The sequence below is a fragment of the Narcine bancroftii genome, chromosome 3 (genome assembly GCF_036971445.1).
Source record: "Narcine bancroftii isolate sNarBan1 chromosome 3, sNarBan1.hap1, whole genome shotgun sequence".
Taxonomy (NCBI): domain Eukaryota; kingdom Metazoa; phylum Chordata; class Chondrichthyes; order Torpediniformes; family Narcinidae; genus Narcine; species Narcine bancroftii.
Genome location: NC_091471.1, coordinates 330,690,227 through 330,709,011, shown reverse-complemented (window position 1 = coordinate 330,709,011; position 18,785 = coordinate 330,690,227). Strand labels below are relative to the sequence as shown.

The 18,785-nt window shown below is 46.9% G+C and overlaps 1 protein-coding gene across 1 annotated transcript in view; it reads left to right on the top strand.

The window, feature by feature from the left end:
* The window catches only part of irak1 (interleukin-1 receptor-associated kinase 1), a 47,533-nt gene that overhangs the window by 13,033 nt on the left and 15,715 nt on the right, over positions 1 to 18,785 (top strand). Inside the window, exons 2-7 of the mRNA XM_069929263.1 lie at positions 4,306 to 4,479; positions 7,960 to 8,133; positions 12,009 to 12,073; positions 14,100 to 14,288; positions 16,265 to 16,329; positions 16,424 to 16,538. Of these exons, the coding sequence (XP_069785364.1) occupies positions 4,306 to 4,479; positions 7,960 to 8,133; positions 12,009 to 12,073; positions 14,100 to 14,288; positions 16,265 to 16,329; positions 16,424 to 16,538 (782 nt within the window). The remainder of the gene's footprint in view (positions 1 to 4,305; positions 4,480 to 7,959; positions 8,134 to 12,008; positions 12,074 to 14,099; positions 14,289 to 16,264; positions 16,330 to 16,423; positions 16,539 to 18,785) is intronic.

Sequence of the window (18,785 nt, the reverse complement as noted above, 5' to 3'; positions counted from 1 at the left end):
AACTTTATTCTTTCTGCTAGTCTTCTTTGCATTTTTATCCATCTTTGAGTCCAAATTAAGGTTAAAGTCCCCTCCTATCAGTATATTCCCCTGCGTATCTGCAATCTTCCAATAGATATCTTGCATACATTTTTGATCTTCTTCATTAGGTGCATATACATTGAGCAAATTCTGAATATATCTGACACTTTATCATTACATACCTCCCTGCTGGATGTATTATTTCCTCCTCTATTTTGATTGGTACATTTTTATTGATTAATATAGCTACTCCTCTGGCTTTTGAATTATATGATGCTGCCGTTACGTGCCCTACCCAGTCTCTCCTTAATTTCTTGTGTTCCACTTCAGTTAGATGTGTTTCTTGCACGAATGCTATATCAATTTTTTCTTTCTTCAGTAAATTTAACAGCCTCTTCCTTTTGATTTGGTTATGTATTCCGTTAATATTTAAAGTCATATAGTTCAACATGGCCATTTCATACTTTGTTTACCTTTCCTTTCCGCTTCCTCATCACCACCTTTCCTCCTTATCCATTTCTGCTTTCTTTTTTTGAACGCACTGCAAGACAACACTTCTAAAACATAAAATATTTCCACTATTCCCACATCTAAAATTTCCTTAACCCCGAATGTTCTCCCCTCTCTGAGTGTCCCCTTGTCGGGCAACCACATCTCCCCTCTCCATTTGGATTGCGAAACCGCTTGCAAGCGTCAACTGATTTCGCAGTGACTGTTATTCTCTCCCACCCAGCCCCCTCCAGAAAAGACTCTTCACATATCACAAAACTCATCCTCTTAATTCCCCCCTTCCTTCCCCTTCTTAGTTCTTACTTATACTTTATTCTTCTTCTTTATATGAAGTTTGTCGTCATTCTTGTTCTTGTTACATCTCTTCATCTCTCTGTCTGTTTTGCAAACGTTCTGCAAATTCTCATGCTTTCTCCGGATCCGAGAACAGTCTGCTTTGCTGCCCTGGAATAACTATTTTAAGCACCACTGGATATCTTAACATAAATTTATACCCTTTCTTCCATAGGATCGATTTTGCTGCATTAAACTCCTTCCTCTTCTTCAGGAGCTTAAAACTTATGTCTGGGTAGAAAAAAAAATTTGACCTCTGTATTCCAGTGGCTTTTTGTCTTCTCTTTTTTTTAATTGCCTTCTCCAATATATTTTCTCTTGTCGTATATCTCGGGAAGTTTACTAGAATGGATCTTGGTTTTTGTTGTGGCTGTGGTTTAGGGGCTAATGTTCTGTGTGCCCTTTCTATTTCCATTCCTTCCTGTAATTCTGACACTCCTAGGACCTTGGGGATCCATTCTTTTATAAATTCTTTCATATCTTTGCCTTCTTCATCTTCCTTAATGCCCACTATCTTTATATTGTTTCTCCTATTATAGTTTTCCATTATATCCATCTTCAGAGCTAACAACTCCTGTGTTTCTTTAACTTTTTAATCAGATTCTTCAAATGCCCTTTTTAAATCGTCCACTTCCATTTCTATGGCTGTTTCTCGTTCTTCCACCTTGTCTACTCTTTTCCCTATTTCTGTCATTACCATCTCTAATCTCACTTTTTCTTCTATACCTTTTATTCTTCTTTTTATTTTATTAAATTCTCGTGTCTGCCATTCTTTTACTGCTTCCATATATTCTTCAAAAAATTTCCTATCTATGTACAGTCCATTCCCTTTATCTTCTATTTCTCTGTGCAGAGCTTGATGTTCTCCTCCTCTTCCCCTGTGTCCACTCCAGGACCTGTGTCCTCTACCTCTCTTCCTTGTATCTGTGTCTCTTCTGACTTTCTTGTTGGGCTGTTTGTCTCAGTTTGCTGGGTATTTTTTTTATTAATGGTGTCTTGATGTTGGTCCTCTTCCTCTGGGGTGGTCATCTGTTGAGTCTCCGATTTCCTTTTTTCATTCTCCTCCCTCTCGTTCCCATTATTTTCTGTATCTTCCCGCTGGGAGCCCTGCTGTCGGGTCTTACTCAGCTGTTCAAGCTGTGGAGTTCCTCTCCCGTCGGTGTTGTGTTTGTCATGCGCGGTTGCGCACCTCTATTTGGCTCCGTGAACCATCCTTATAGTCCTGCGCTCGGTGGGTCGCGACCCTTCGGGGTTTCCACTGACCTCAGGGAGTGGACTCCTCTCGCCACGGTGGGTCCCTGCTTCTTCGTACAGGTAAGGCCTTCACCTTTCTCATCCGACATCTTTCCTTCTTCTTTTCTTCCCGTTGTTTTTGGCTTTTCTTTCTTTGGTGCCATTTTCCCCACACCTTTATTTTTATTTGTTGTGGTTTGTGTGTCTGTGCTTTGCTTTTTCTTTACTTTTTTCCTTCTTTTCTGGAGAGGGCTGGTATTCTCCTACCAGCCACTACTCCATCACGTGACTCCTCCCTTTTCTCCACATTTAAAACACAAATCTGTTAGACTAAATCCAAATTTTTTCATCTTCGCAGGAGTCAGATAAAATTGATGAATAAAATTATAATTAACCATACTATATCTCACATTAATTAATTTTGTAACACTATCAGTAGACATATTTGACCATTCCTCCCAAGACTATTCAATATCTAAATCTTTCTCCCATTTCTCTTTTGTCCTATAGAGCCCAACTTTATCCATCTTTTCTTGCAACATCCTTTACATATCTGATATAAATCCTTTTGTTTCCTTGTCAACCATTAAAATCTGAAATTTAGATTGACTTGGTAAAATTAAATCCTGACCAAATTGTGTTCGCAAAAAATCTCGAACTTGATAATAAGCAAAAATAGAATTTGCAGAAATATCAAATTTCTCTTGTAATCTATTAAATGTAGAAAATTTACTCACCTCAAAACAAATTGCCTGTTTTTGACCCATATGTGAACCTTTTCTATCCTCTCAGAATGTCTTTTGAGTAATGTCATTGCACATATCTCCACCAGCTTTGGCTCCTGCAATTTTCACAGAACGTGAAGTTAACTGCATTAATGTTCATTGATTAACTGCGTATTTCCCACGGGGGGGTGGGGGTGGGGGGAGTCTCGGACAAGAGGGCACAACTTCAGGGTAAAAGGGTGTCAATTTAAAACAGATGCAGAAAAATGTCTTCAGCCAGAGAGCGGTGAGTCTGTGGAACTTGTTTCCCAGGCAGCTGTAGAAGTGAGGTTATTGGGTGGATTTAAGGCAGAGGTATTTGATTAGTCAGGGCATTGGGTTACGGGGAGAAAGCCGGAGAGTGGGGCTGGGTGGGAGGATGGATCAGCTCATGAATGGAATGGCGGGGCAAACTCGAAGGGCCAACTGATGCCCATGCAACCCTCTGGGCTATTATATTTATAGCTCAATATTAAAGATAAAATATTTCCATAATATTCAAAATGCATTTCCTATTGAAAAGGCTTTCACTGATTCTGCTCCCAGAACTGTGTGCTCCGTTTCAAGGGACCATTGGTGAGAGGGAGGGGAGGTGCTGCAGACCAGGGTTGTGGATGGGACAGATGTCTGCCGTGCACCCACATCCACAAGGGGCTTTAGCTCAAATCTAAAGTCTGCAGTCACCAGGGTTAAATTAAAAATGCAATACCAGAGAAAATCAGCAGGTCAAACATCGTACTTTATACAGCAAAGATAAAGAGCCCCTTTATCAAGGGATAAGCAAAATGTGGGCAAAGACCCGAACAAAATGGAGGGGCAGGGGAAGAACACGATCCCACAGACAGGAGGTAATAGGTGGATCAGAGCAGGAGAGCACACCAGCAAGTGGGGATGGGGGAACGGCTCTGTGAATGGAGAGGGAAGGGGATGGAGAGCTGGAGGAAAGGAAATGGGGAAGAGTGGGGAACGGGGAATTGACCAGCAGGAACTTGAGAATTCGACATTAATGCTATCCGGTTTGAGAGAGCCCAGACAGAAAAATTCAAGTGTTGTTCCTCCAATTTACCAGTGGTCTTGGTGAGATAGTACATGAAGCCGTGGACAGACATGTCAGCGCAGGAGTGCAGGGCAGAATTGAAGCGGTCGGCCACTGGGAGATCCCTGTCTCTGACAGGCGCTCAGTGGTCTCCCAGTCATTCCAGGTGAGCCTCCTTTGCACAGATTCCAACACCAGTACATCCATTTGGAGACCAGAATTGTACACAATAAGCCATACGACCTACCTGTGCTTAAATTCAATCTGTCCGAATATGGCGGTTTTCCCTCTTGATTACCTCCTGCACCATGTAATTCATGCACAAGTACTCATGGGTCTCTGGTTCTTCTGTAACGGCAGCTGAGTTTCTCCAGCATTGTTTTTTTTATCTCTGCTCGAATCTTTCAGCTTCCTCCATCGTCAGCGACATGACCGAGTTGCGGCTGTTGGAGAGACAGGGGGAGCCGGGTCGGACGCAGAGAGTCATGTGGTACTGGATTAACCGGAATGGGACTGTGAGCCAGCTACTGCATGTCCTGACCAGCCTGAACCTGTGGAGGGCCCGAGACATCATCCTGTCGTGTGAGTCATGTTCCCGTGCCCCCCCCCCCCGCCCGCTGAACTGCCCTGTGGCGTGCCGGTTTGATGCCTCCCAGGGCAAATGTTCTCCTTGCAGCCCTCTGCTCTGTCAGGGGACAGTGCTGCACTCCTACTTTGTGTTAGGGAGTGCTCAGCCGACAACCAGAGGGGGCACCCCAGTGCCCCAGCCTCGCTGCACCAGCTTCAAGTCTGACCTTAGCTGCTGGCAGCATGGAGTTTGCTGGTTCTCTTTGTGACTGCGCGGTTTATCCCCCACATATTGCAGGTTGGCTGTTTCATCAGCCTCTATAAGCCTGTTGGTCAGGGGTAGAATCTGATGAGAATGTGGGGAGAATTAAGTGTATTCTATAAATGTAAGGCTCCACACAAATGTGCCAGATAGAGTCAGCAGGTCACGCAGCATCAAGAGTAAAAACAATGCTGGATAAACTCAGCAGGTCAGACTGAGAAAAGATAAAGATACAGAACCGACATTTAGGGCTTGAGCCTTTCATCAAGATATCTAGGTAGACCCATTGTTTCTCCCTGCTCTTGCCCCGTCGAGCTATCATCTTACCTCGTTCCTGGTCCAATCCGTCCCCACCTATATCCACGATACCTCACATGCTCTTCATCTCTCCAGTGACTTCCAATTCCCTGAACCTGACCACCTCATTTTCACAATGGACATCCAATCCCTTTACACCTCCACCCCCTGCACAGAAGGTCTCAAACCCCTTTGCTTTTTTTCTGGACAAGAGACATGACCAGTCCCCTCCACCACCACCCTCCTCCGTCTGGCAGAACTTGCTCTCACTCTTAATAAATAACCTCTCCTTTGACTCATCCCTGGATGATGAGCTCAATCCCAAAACTTTGTTTCTATACATTGATCTTTGCTGTATAAAGGACACTGTTTGTCCTGCTGAGTGTTGTGCTTTTACTTCAGCTGCGGTGTCTGCATACTTTTGTATTTTACCAACATTTTGGGCCTGAGCTCTTCATCAAGGTGAGAGCAAAAAGCAGACAAGCAGGTGTCTGAATAAATTGTTAGGAGGAAGCGGCGGGGGAGAAGCTCAGCCAAACAGGTAGGATATACGGTATGTGGGAGGGTAGAAGATTCAGGATTCCTTTATTGTCATGCAATCATACAGAACATGTAATTACATGCTTTCTGCCCGCCATAAGCCAGAGGAAGAGTTGCCATTAGTATCGTCAAATGCCCCTTACAGAGCGAGAGAAAGAGAGAAGCAAAAATGAATCCCTTCAGAGACGGTGTCCGTGGATTGGCCTTCAGTGCTCCCGCAGACGCACAGACTTGCGTTCAATCCGTCGGCAACCCTGAGCTCCAGGCCCAAACCCCCGACACGATGTCCCAGAAGTCTGTGGGCACGTGTTGGTCAGAGTTCCTATTGCAGACATCAGTGGTTTACTCCGCCTCGCACGTCATCTCTGCCTTCTCTTACTGATTCGGAGAGTGAAGAACCAGTGCTGAATCATCTGCCTGACCTCCTTCCTCCCGCAGCCCCTCCCCCAGCCGTTTGGGGTTGCAGCTTCTGATGTGACGCAGGAACCCCCCCCCCACTGCACACTTGGATGATTTCAGAGAGAAAGCTGACGGAGTTTTATCATTGTTTTCAACATTCCTTCCACTTCTTTGTTAGGTTTGATTGATAAAGTTGTTATGGCCAGGTGCTTCAAAAACTTTCAAGGTTGTTGGGCCCTTTCGGCCCATGAGCCCGTGCTGCCCAATTAACCGACAACCTCTGGTACGTTTTGAACGGTGGGAGGAAACCAGAGCCCTGGGGAAAACCCACCCAGGCGCGGGGAGAACGTACCAACTCCTGACAGACAGCGTGGGATTTGAACCCTGGTCCTAGTTGCTAATCTCTATGGTGACTGTGCTGCCCAAGGGGAATTTACTTATGGGAACTCACAAAAGGGCACACACTCTCAGACTAAACCGGAATAATGCACAAGTAACTACACATCAGGTGCAAATAAATCACTGCTGAACATTCTCAGCTCCCCATTGGGAACACAAAGGTTAAACTCACAATACCCACCACCCTTCTCTAACTCTAGCAATCGCAACACACCAATAAACAGGAAATTAATTGCAACTAACAAGTACATCAAATAAACTTGGTCTCCAGCATTGCCCACGGCTCGGGATCTGGGATGGGCCCATTGCAGTCGGCCCTCCAGAGCTGCCCATGCCCGGCAGCCTGGAGTTCAGTGATTGTCTCCGTGCAGCAGTGTTAGGTCTGCTTTGTTCATGAATGAGTGAGACAAACACCAGGCTGAGTCGAAATCAGGGTTCTTTGTTCTTTATTACCGGATTGTAACACTTGCGACTAACAAAGTTAGTCGGAGAATGCATTCTGCCGTTATCAGCAAAATGGTGATTTTTTATACCCTTGGATACATGCTTAGAACATCATCATATCATTACTTGTCCAATGACTAAAACTGTTGCTATCCTTTCCCTGCTAGCTTCCTGCCTCTCAATCCATCAATGTCTCTCTTATCTTGTAAGTACAAGGATGCATTCTGTTACTCCTTAGTACTGGGTGACTCCTTCTCCGGTCCCATCTCATGATGTTTTACCTAACAGGAGTACAAGGACACCTCCCCTTCTTGTTACTGCCCTGTACAGGGTAACTCCCTACACATTCCCATCTCATGATGTTTTACCTTACAGCAGCAAGAACAGAGAGAAACTCCACATGCTCAGCTTTTTCAATGCAGGGCCCGTCCACATGACCAGCAAGGACCAATCGCGCATCAGCCTCACCTGTGGGCAGATCTAACTTTTGAATGGCATCTGGAGAACCAATCAGTTCTATCTGATGAATAGCAGGTGGGGTGACTTACCACTAGACTCCAGCCAGAGAGGCCAAGTTACCCTCCGCAATCCACATTCTCTCCAGGTTCAAGACAGAGGTGGCATGGGCTCGTGGGCCGACAGGGCTTGTTACCATGCTGTACATCTAAATTTAAATGACCCTCCACATTACACCAATCTTTCCCCAACAACCTTGAAAGTTTTTGAAGCATCTGGCCATAACAACTTTGTCAATCAAACCTAACAAAGAAGTGGAAGGAATGTTGAAAACAAAAATAAAACTCCAGCAGCTTTCTCTCTGAAATCATCTGAGTGTGTGGTGGGGTGGTCCTGCGTCGCATCGGAAGCTGCAACCCCAAACAGCTGGGGGAGGGGCTGCGGGAGGAAGGAAGTCAGGCGGATGATTCAGCACTGGTTCTCTACTCTCCGAATCAGTGAGAGAAGGCAGAGATGACGTGCGAGGCGGAGTAAACCACTGATGTCTGCAGTAGGAACTCTGACCAACATGTGCCCACAGACTTCTGGGACATCGTGTCGGGGGTTCGGGCCTGGTGCTCAGGGTTGCCGACGGATTGAACGCAAGTCTGTGCAGCTGCGGGAGCGCTACATTGACTGACCCACTCTCCATCTTCCAGGGCAACCACCAGTCCAGCTGCCACGGCCCGAAGCGGTACCTGCCGTGGTGACACCATACCGACCCGCTGTGGGGCCCCTGCCCTCGTCCACCTTGCTCTCCTCCATGCCTGACGCCAAGATGAGTCTCTCCGGCAAGCTCAGTGAGAGGGAAACAGTGGCCTTCAATTCACCTGGTGAGTGGAGCTGGGATAGATTGGAGGGGGGTGGGGGGGGGGGGTCCCGTCTGTCCCTGCTGTCTCTTGCAAATCCTCGCTGGTCAGGAGCACAGCAGGGTAGTGCCGGTGTCTCACAGTCCAGACACCCTGACTTCAATCCCAACCTTTTTACATGTCAGTCACTCTTTGGGGTGTCCTTCTGGCTTTCTCTCACACTCTGAAGAGCTGCAGGCACTGTGTGTAAATGGTTAGGACCTTAGAACATAGAACATTACAGGACAATACAAGCCCTTCGGCCCTCGATGTTGTGCAAAACCATATATTCCTTTAAAAATTTACTTAATCCATTCTACCCCACAACCCTCTATTCTTCTTTCATCCATGTGCCTGTCTAAGAGTCTCATAAATCCCCCTAATGTTCCAGCCTCCACCACCACTCCTGGCAAGGTATTCCAGACATCTCTGATGTCTCCCCTAAATTTCCCTCCCTTCACTTTGTACTGACATCCTCTGGTGTTTGCTGATTCTGCACTGGGAAACAAGTGCTGGCTATCCACCTTATCTCTGTCTCTCAGAATCTTGTCAACCTTTATCAAGTCTCCTCTCATCCTTCTACAGTCCAAAGAGAAAAGTCCCACCTCTGCTAATCTTGCCTCATAAAGACATGTTCCAATCCAGGCAGCATCCTCGTCGTTCTCCTCTGCCCCCTCTCCAGAGCTTCCACATCCTTCTTGTAATGAAGTGACCAGAATTGAACACAATCCACCAAGTGGGGTCTCACCAGAGATTTGTAGAGCTGCAACATGACCTCTCGACTCCTGAACTCAATACTCCCGACGAATGAAACCCAGCAACCATGTAGTGGTACACCATTGGCCTACTGCAGGGGGCAATCTCTGTACCTGCAGAAGAGCATGGGGACAAGACAACACCTGGCCAGCTGTTAATCAGCCGACCTGAATAGACCAAGCCCCATCCGGTCAGGTATCAATCACCCTCCGGGATATAAGCCAGAGCCGGCCCTTCAAAGACCCTCTCAGAGCTCACAGCAGCACAATCTCACAGCTGGCTCTGTGGAAGATTACGTTGAATAAAGCCTGTTGTTCAGTCTTTTGGATCCTATCAACAATCCTCTTTTGGTGGCATTAGGGGTGGGAATGTGGGGGGAAATAAAATGTGTCATGGTTGAGTGGAGGGACACTGGGATGCTGGTATACACAGCAAACACCTAACTGCTCGAGGAAGTCAGGTGGGACAGTATCCATGGAGGGAATGGGATTGAAACCTCCTCTGGGATGAAGTGGAACAGGAAACACTGCCGTGAGGTAATGTTGGAGCCATATAAGACCTAAATTAGAGTTGTTACTTAACCGACAGCAGGAATGGAAATTTTCCAAGGCAGTGTTAATATTTAAAATAATAGTTTTAATTATTAATTATCAATCACACAATATTATCGAAACTTATCTCCTTAACCTCTGACAACTATGCACAAATATACTTAAGTGTGTGGAATATCCCAAGCCGCTACAGCTCTGGCACAAATCTGGAAAGACAATTCAGTCTCAGAAAATCCAGGGCTGACAGGCAGACTTTAAATGGGTGCAAAGAAGTTCATGGAGTAGGTGGGAGAGACTGGGGTGACAGACTGTTATAAACTCACAAAATCCTTGTCGAAATGCTTCAGGACCAATGTCCTTTCAGGCAAGCGGCAGTCAAAACTTTCCTTCTCTGTGTGTAGGGGGACACGAAGCGAGTGATTCTCACAAAGCTTCCAGACCCCTTTGCGTTAATCAGCCAAAATACTGTATTTCTTCTTCTTCTAGAACCCTCTTGTGAGTCAGCCATTCCAAGTGACCTTCACAATGGTCACAGTCCAGCTGCAGAATTCCTCTGCTTCCGGAACCCGTTTATGGGTCAGCCATTCAAAATGGCCTTCCATATTCATTCCACTATAATGGAGAAATCATGTAAATTGTCTATTATCACACGAGGCCACTTCAGCACTGTATTAGTTAAAAGAGCTTTGCTCCAAAGTGCTGTCTCCTTAAAATGGTCCCTGAGCAAACAGTGTACTGTATCTTTAACATGTTGATTATATGGTCTCCACACCTGCCTCCTTGCACTTCCTCTCTCCTCAGAAGTATTGAATTTGGGTACACGCTGTCCTCAGCCTGTCTGTCAGCTCATAGTCAATCTCCAAAGCCTGCAGGGTTTTGTTAAATTTGTTCTCTTAAAGTGACAGTACCACACAAATGAAAATGAACTGAAAATGGGAGTACGTAATGAGTGAAAAACACAATGCTGGGGAATTGGATCAGCGCACTTGCTGATTACACAAAGATCAGAGGTGTTGTGGACAGTGAGGAAGATTTTCAAAGCTTGCAGAGGGATCGGGACCAGCTAGGAGAATGGGCCAAAAAATGGCAGATGGAGTTTAGTGTGAGGTGTTGCATTATGGAAGGGCAAACCAAGGAAGGGCACATAAGGTAAATGGTTGGGCACTAAGGAAGAGCAGAGATCTGGGAATACAGATACATTATTCTCTGAAGGTGGTGTCGCATGTGGACAGGGTTGTGAAGAAAACTTTTGGCATCTTAGCCTTTATAAATCAAATTATTGAGTATAGGAGTTGGGATGTTGTTTAAGACAAATTTTGGATATTGTGTGCAATTCTGGGGGCCTGACTACAGGAAGGATATTAATAAGATAGAAAGAGTGCAGAGAAGATTTACCTGGTTGTTGACCAGATGTTGCCTGGTCTTCAGGAGTTGAGTTACTGGGAAAGGTTGATTAGGTCTTTATTCTCTTGGAGCATAGAAGAATGAGGGGAGATTTGATAAAGGTTTACAAGATTATTAGAGGTATAGCCAGAGTGGATGCGAGAAAGCATTTCCCACTTAGATTGGGGGAGATCAATACGAGAGGTCATAGTTTTAAGATGAAAGGGGAACATTAGGAGGAAGTTCTTCACTCAGAGTAGTGGGAGTGAGGAACGAACCGCCACCTGATGTGGTGAGTGCAGTCTCAATCGTGTGTTTTAAGAATAAATTGGATAGATACATAAATGGGAAAGCCCTGGAGGGTTATGGAGTGGAAACTAGGGAGATGATGGTTGGCACAGACTAGAGGGGCTGAATGGCCTGTTTTCCGTGCTGTAGCGTTCTATGGTTCTGAACTCAGCAGGTCAAACAGTACACATTATGTAGCAAAGATTAAAAACATAACCAACGTTTCGGGCTTGAGCCTTTCATCAAGGTACTTATTCAAGCCTCAGAGCCTCTCGCTGATCCGCCACCGCAGTCACCATCCCATGGGTTGTCTCCTCTGCTTCTCCTTCTCAAACGGGGAGAGGTGGCGATCTCCCTGTTTTCTGGTGCCCTGCGCCAGTCCTTGGAGTCTGCAACCCCTCATGGCCGCTGCCGATCGGAGGCGCCACTGTCATGTGTCAGACCCCACAGTCATGGAATTTTAAATAAACCATGGTCAGCTCCTTTAACAAGCCGTTGAAACCTTGAACGGAGCAGTTGGCAATCGGACTGAGTGGCTGGTGCCTGCGGAGGAGTGCTGAGACTTCACTCTCCCCTAGTCTGCACTGTTTCACCAGCTCCGGCAGTGCTGCCACTTCAAAAATTCAGGTCAGTACAACACTGTGGGCCGAAGGGCCTGTACTATGTAAAATGAGTGCTTGTAACCATGCAGGTCAGAGGGTAATTGTCTGCTATCATTCACCTGCTGTGGGAGTTGATGGGAACGTGAGGAGAATAGAAACAGGCTAGGTGTGCTGAAAGGCCTTCTCTCCCTGCTATGGGCAGATGGCAGCGAGCTGCCCAGACATGGAAACAATGCACACTTCATCTTTTCATATTGTCTTTCATTTCCTTCCACTTCAGTGGTGAAGAGTGAGCTGCCGCATCCCCCCTCTCCGCCAGACAGCTTGTTTACATATCCAGGCAAGGTAATTACAAGTCCTAACCGAAGAAAATCAAATATCTACTGGAGGGACAATGCCTCCTTCAAAGGTTCATGGTAAAACAAGCTTGCCTTCTCCTCTCAGCTTCCTGCATTGAACAGAGAACACTACAGCACAATGCAGGTTCTTCGGTCCTCGATGTTGTACCGACCTATATAATCCTATCAAAAAAACTAAACCCTCCCTACCCCCTAACCCTCTATTTTTCTTCCATCTGTGGGTCTGTCTAGGAGTCTCTTAAATGCGCCTATTTTTCCAGCCTCCACCACCACCCCTGGCAAGGCATTTCAGGCCCCCCAACTTAACCATGGCTTCTCCCCTAAACTTCCCTCCTTTCACTTTGTACACATCCTCTGGTGTTTGCTGATCCTGCCCTGGGAAACAGGCGCTGAGTGTCCACCCTGTCTATGCCTGTCAATCCCCTTTTACACAGCTGTTTACAAGATTTCTGTTCCTTCAACAGAAATAGGCCATTTGGCCCATCGAGTCTGCTCCGCAAATCTACCCAGTGCTAAACTGTTCTCACATTTTGTTCCAAATTCTGGCCTTTTCCCCATATCCCTTGATACCCTGACTCATTAGATACCTAGCAATCTCCTTAAACTCCCCCAATGATCGCACCTCCACAGTTGTACATGGCAATGAATACCACAAATCCACAACCCTCTGGCTGAAGAAATTTCTCCTCATCTCTGCTTTGAATGGGTACCTTCTAATTCTGTGCCCTCTTGTTCTGGATTCATCCACCAAAGGAAACATCTTATTCACGTCGACTCTCCAATCCTTTCAGCATTCAAAATGTTTCTATGAGATCCCTCTTACTCTCCTATGCTCCAATTAATACAGTCCAAGTGTCGATAAACATTTCTCATATGTTCGCCCTTGTATTCTAAGAATCATTCTGGTAAATCTCTGTACTCTCTCCAATATCATTACATCCTTTCTAAGATAAAGGGCCCAAAACTAACTGCCTTTTAACCTCTTCACCTACCTGTGTAAACGCAATGAAGGTGGAAAGGGGGGTTCATTTTCATCCCGTGTCTGATACTACCAAGATAGGTAGTGTCAGAGTTGATGCGTTTCTCAACGGCTTTTGTCTGAAAGGGTTCATAAGGATAACACAGGACGCCAGCACTGTAATCCTTCATCAGTCAGGATGCCGGCGCCTTAATGTTACATCACACAGGACGCCAGAGCTGTAATGTTGCACCACACAGGACACCGGAACTGTAATGTTATGTCACACAATGCTAGTGCTGTAATACTGCAACACCCAGAACACTGGTGGTGTTATGTAACATCACACAGGATGCCGGTGCTGTTATGCTACATCACACAGGACACCAGCATTGTAATGTTACATCAAACAGGATGCCGGCACTGTAATGCTTTAGGTCCCGCCTCCTTTTGCTCCGGGATGACAGCTTGCTTATGTAAAAGGTCGCACTGACCTGGCATTTCTTGGTTCAGTGTGAATGACCTGTGCTGCCTTGAAAGACAGGTCATTCACACGCCAATTAAGTGGGTTATCTATGTAAAAAAGGCAATCAGAAACCTCTATCAAGTTTCCTCTCGTGCCTTATGCTCCACAGAGAGAAGTCCCAGCCCTTAACCTTGCCTTATGAGATATGTTTCCCAATCCAGGCAACATTCTGGTCAATCTCCTCTGCACGCTCTCCACATCCTTCCTGTCATGAGGTGACCAGAACTGAACACAATCCTCCAAGTGGGGTCTCACCAGGGATTTGTAGAGTTGCAATGCGACCTCTCGACTCTTGAACACAATCCCCTGACTAACAAAGCCCAGCGTTCCACGTCGTACTATTTTTTAGTAGGAATATATAGGTCGGCACAACATCGAGGACCAAAGGGGTTGTAATTTTCTATGTTCTAGAAGCAGTGACAACCCCTTCAGAGTTACTGAATGTCCATGGATTCACCTCCAGAGCTTCCGCAGCCTCTGCAATCTTTCCTGTTAGCTTTTCACTTTGTTTTCTTTCCACTGCCTCAGGACCCTGCAAACACCTGCCCACCCTCCCCACCATCCATGAGGAAGAATGTGTACTACTGGCCCCTATGCGAACTCAAAAGCGGCACGCACGACTTTGCAGAGAAGCAGAAGATCGGTGAGGGGGGCTTCGGCTGCGTTTACCGGGCTTTGATGCGCCACACCGAGTATGCAGTCAAGAGGCTGAAGGAGGTGAGCGGGGGCCTGGGGTTGGGGGGGTGATCCAAACAGGTGGATTTTGTCCCCGCTCAATGTGGGGAAAGTTTCCGAGGAGAAATGCAGAAGTGGCAGGCACTAAAGTGGATGCAGAAAAACCGGAGGGGCCCAGTATGTCGGGCAGCATCTGCGGAGAGATATGGTCAATTAAGCTTTCAGCTCAGGACCCCTTGCCCTTTGGTTGAAAGGGTTATATAAGGAACATTTGATGGCTCAGCCTGTATTTGGAATTTAGAAGAATGAGGGGGAAATCTCATTGAAACATTTTGAATGACATGGACTGAGTAGACTTTGAAAGGTGGTTTCCTCCACGGTGGGAGAGTCCAGGACAAGAGGGGACGTTCAGGATTGAAGGGCGTCCGTTCAGAACAGAGACGCGGAGGAACTCCTTCAGCCAGAGATGGTGAATCTGTGGAATTTGTTGTCACAGGCAGTTGTGGAGGCCAGCCCATTGGGTGACCTTCATTAGCCAGGGCATCAAAGGTTATGGGGAGAAGACCAGGCAGTGGGGCTGAGTGGGAAAATGGATCAGCTCATGATTGAATGATGGGGCAGGCTCAGTGGGCTGAATGGCCTATTTCTGCTCCTATGTCTTTCAGCAGTTCCTAATGAATTATTGGATGAAGGAGCTGGAATGTGTTTCGAATGTCCTGAAGCAGGAGGCTAGCAAACAGTACTTAATTAAAATTTAGGCATACAGCATGGTAACAGGCCCTTCCAGCCCTCAACCCCGTGCTGCCCAATTACACCCAATTGACCGACAACTCCTGGTATGTTTTTGAAAGGTGTGAGGAAACTGGAGCCCCCAGTTAAAACCCACACAGACGCAGAGAGAACGTATAAACTCGTTACAGATAGATTTGAACCCCAGTCACTGGCACTGTCATGGGATTGTGCTAACCACTGCACAGATTAAGTGAGCCGATTTCATGCCCTGGAAATACTGTTGCTGAGAACACATAAACGAACAGGAGTCGGCTTTTTCCCCATATCCCTTAATTCCCCTACAATGTAAAAATCGATCCAACCTTGACTTAAATATATTTACTGAGGTCACCTCCACTGCTTCAATGGGCAGTGAATTCCACAGATTCACCACAATCTGGGAAAAGCATCTCTGTCTTAAATCTACTACCCTGGATCTTGAGGCGATGTCCCCTCATTTTGGTCTTCCCTACTAATGGGAACAACTTACCTACCTCTATCTGATCCATGACTTTAATTTTATACATTTCTATCAGATCCTGTCTCATTTTTCTACATCCCAGCGAGTCCAGTCCCAGGCGCCTCAAATCTCTCCTCATAGGCCAATCTCCTCATAGGCCAATCTCCTCATAGGCCAACCCCCTCATCCCTGGAATCAACCTGGTGAACCTCCTCTGCACCACCTCCAAAGCCAGTACATCCTTCCTCAAGTCAGGAGACCAGAACTGCACGTGGTTCTCCAGATGTGGCCTCAACAGGACCTTGTATAGTTGCAGCTGAACCTCCCTGGTCCTAAATTCAATCCCTCCAGTAATGAAGGACAACATTCCATTTACCTTCTCAACAGCCTGCTGCACCTCAAACCAATTTTTTGTGTATCATGCACAAGCACTCCCAAGTCCTTCTGGACAGCAGCATGCTACAATCACACCGTTCTTCCTTCCAAGTGGATAACCTCACATTTACCAACATTGTACTCCATCTGCCAGACCCTTTCCCACTCACTGAACCTATCTATATCTCTCTGCAGTATCTCTGTATCATCTACACAATTTGTTTTTCCACTCAATTTAGTGTCGTCAGCAAACGTAGATACACAACATTCTGTCCCTTCTTCCAGATCATTCACGTACATCGTGAACAGTGCAGGCCCAGCACCAACCTCTCTGGCACTCCACACACCACCAAATGCTGACCAGAAAATCACCCCTGTAGTCCAAATCTCTGGTTTTCTCTTTTCACTGCAGGAGTCTGATTTGGACTGGAAGATAGTGAGAGAAAGTTTTTACACGGAACTGGAGAAGCTGTACCAGTGAGTAGAGTCTGCGTTGCGTAAGGTGGTCAGCTGTTGAGGTTTTTCCCCCGCGACGCTCACGACCCAGACCTTCTTGTTTCCCTCTGCCGAGGTATCGACACCCAAACATCATGGATCTGGCTGGATGCTGTGTGGAGGACGGGGTCTACTGCTTGGTCTCCACCTACATGCCGAACGGGTCCTTGCAGGATCGCCTGCAGTGTCAGGTGAGGTCAAGTCAAGTTTATTGTCATCTGATTGCACAGGTACAACCCGACAGAACAGCGTTCTCTGGTCCTCAGTGCGAAATATGCACACACACCCAGATGGAACACACATACAGACACACAATACAAATGCAGGACAAATATTTCATCTGTATAAATCAAGAAATAAATCTAGTTTCGTGAATATGAGAGTCTTGGAGGGTCAGTGTGAGCAGTTCCTTTGGTCGTTCAGCCTGTGGGAAGAAGCTGTTCCTCAGTCTGGTGGTCCTGGCTCTGATACTCCTGTATCCCTTCCCTGACGGGAACAGCTGATAGGCATGGGGTGGAAGGGGTGCTCAATGATTTTGCCCAGTATCTTCAGACAACGATCCCTGTTGATCGCATCGGTGGGGGGGAAGGGATCTTCTCTGCCGCTCTTATGTTTGCTGTGGATTGACCTCCGATCCATTTCTCTTCAGCGACTACACCACACTGTGATGCAGCTGGCCAGGACACTCTCCATGGAGCTCCTGTAGAAGGCAGGCAGATGGTAACCTTGCTTGCCTCAGTCTTCTCAGGAAGTGCAGTTGCTGTTGCGCCTTCGTGACAAGTGAGGAGATTTGAGTGTCCACAATAGGTCACTCGTGACTCCAAGGAACTTGGTGTTCTTCACTCTCTCTCCACTACAGATTTTCTGGTCTTCCTGAAGTCCACAGTTATCTCCTTCATCTTGTCCACGTTGACACCTCAGGTCCTCAGCTGTTTCCACGGCAGCTGGTGTTTTTGTTGGTTGGGGGTAGGGGGGGAAGAAGGCCAGGATTTTCCCACACCAAGGGGTATGCAGGCACTCAAAGGGGAAGCAGGCAAATCCCTGAATGGCAGGAGAGCTGGGGGCGAAGAAAAGGCCTGGGGCAGATCGGCCATCATCACGTGGAGGGCCTGTGGCAGGGAGGACTCGAGGGGCCGAATCGTCACTGGACGCTGGGAGCAACCTTCTAAGTGCTGGAGTCGTGGACCCCGCCCAACCTACCAAGTTCTTCCAGCATTATGTGTATTGGTGCAGTTGGCCAGCATCTGCTGTCCTCCCCCCCCCCCCCCCCCCACCCCACCCACTTCGGCAGCGTCTCGAGCCTAAACCAGACACCCCTTTGCCTCCATGAATGCTCCCTGACCTCCCAAGGTTCCCCCATAGTTGGCTTTATTGTCAGAGAACGTCCATGACATCACATACAGCCCTGGGATTCTTTTTCCTGCAGTCAAGGCAGCGTTACCACTTAGTGGCAGTGTAAACAAAACAGATTCAATATACACAAGTAAACAAATAAACATGAACAAACTGCAATACAGGGAGGGTAAAAATCAATAAAGTGCACAAGTAAGAGTCCTTAAATGAGCCCCTGATTGAGATTGTTGTTGAGGAGTCTAATGGTGGAGGGGTAGCCGCTGTTCCTGAATCTTGTGGCCCCTAGACCTCCTTCCTGATGGTAGCAGCAAGAATAGAGCTTGTGCTGGGTGGTGTGGATCCTTGATGATTGCTGCTGCTCTCCGAGAGCAGCATTCCCTGTAGATGTTCTTGACGGTGGGGGTAGATTTTGCCTGTGATGCCCTGGGCTGGGTCAACTACCTTTGCAGGGCTTTATGCTCGGGGGTATTGGTGTCCCCATCCCAGACCGTGATGCAGCTGGTTAGACCACACCTAAGAGTATTGTGTTCAGTTCTGGTCACCTCATTACAGGAAGGATGTGGAAGCTGTGGAGATGAGGCAGAGGAGATTTACCAGGATGTTGCCCAGACTGGGAAACAAGTCTTTATGAAGCAAGGTTAGCAGAGCTGGGACTTTTCTTTTTGGAGTGAAGAAGGATGAGAGGAGATTTGATAGAGGTCGACAAGATTCTGAGAGGCGTAAATGGGGTGGACGGCCAGCAACTGTTTCCCAAGGCAGGGTCAGCAAACACCAGAGGATGTTTGTACAAATTGAAGGGAGGGAAGTTAAGGGGTATGTTATTTTACACAGAGAGTTGTGGGGGCCTGGAATGCATTGCCAGGGATGGTAGTGGAAGCTGAAGCATTAGGGGCGTTTAAGAGACTCTTAGACACACGGATGGAAGAAAAATAGAGGGTTATGGGTGTAAGGAAGGGAAGGGAAGGGTTAGATGGTTGAGTAGGTTTATATAGGTCAACACAACATTGTGGGGCAAAGGGCCTGTACTATGCCATAATGTTTTATGAAACAGTGAGAAAGAGAGGCTCATCATGTGTCTGCACTTG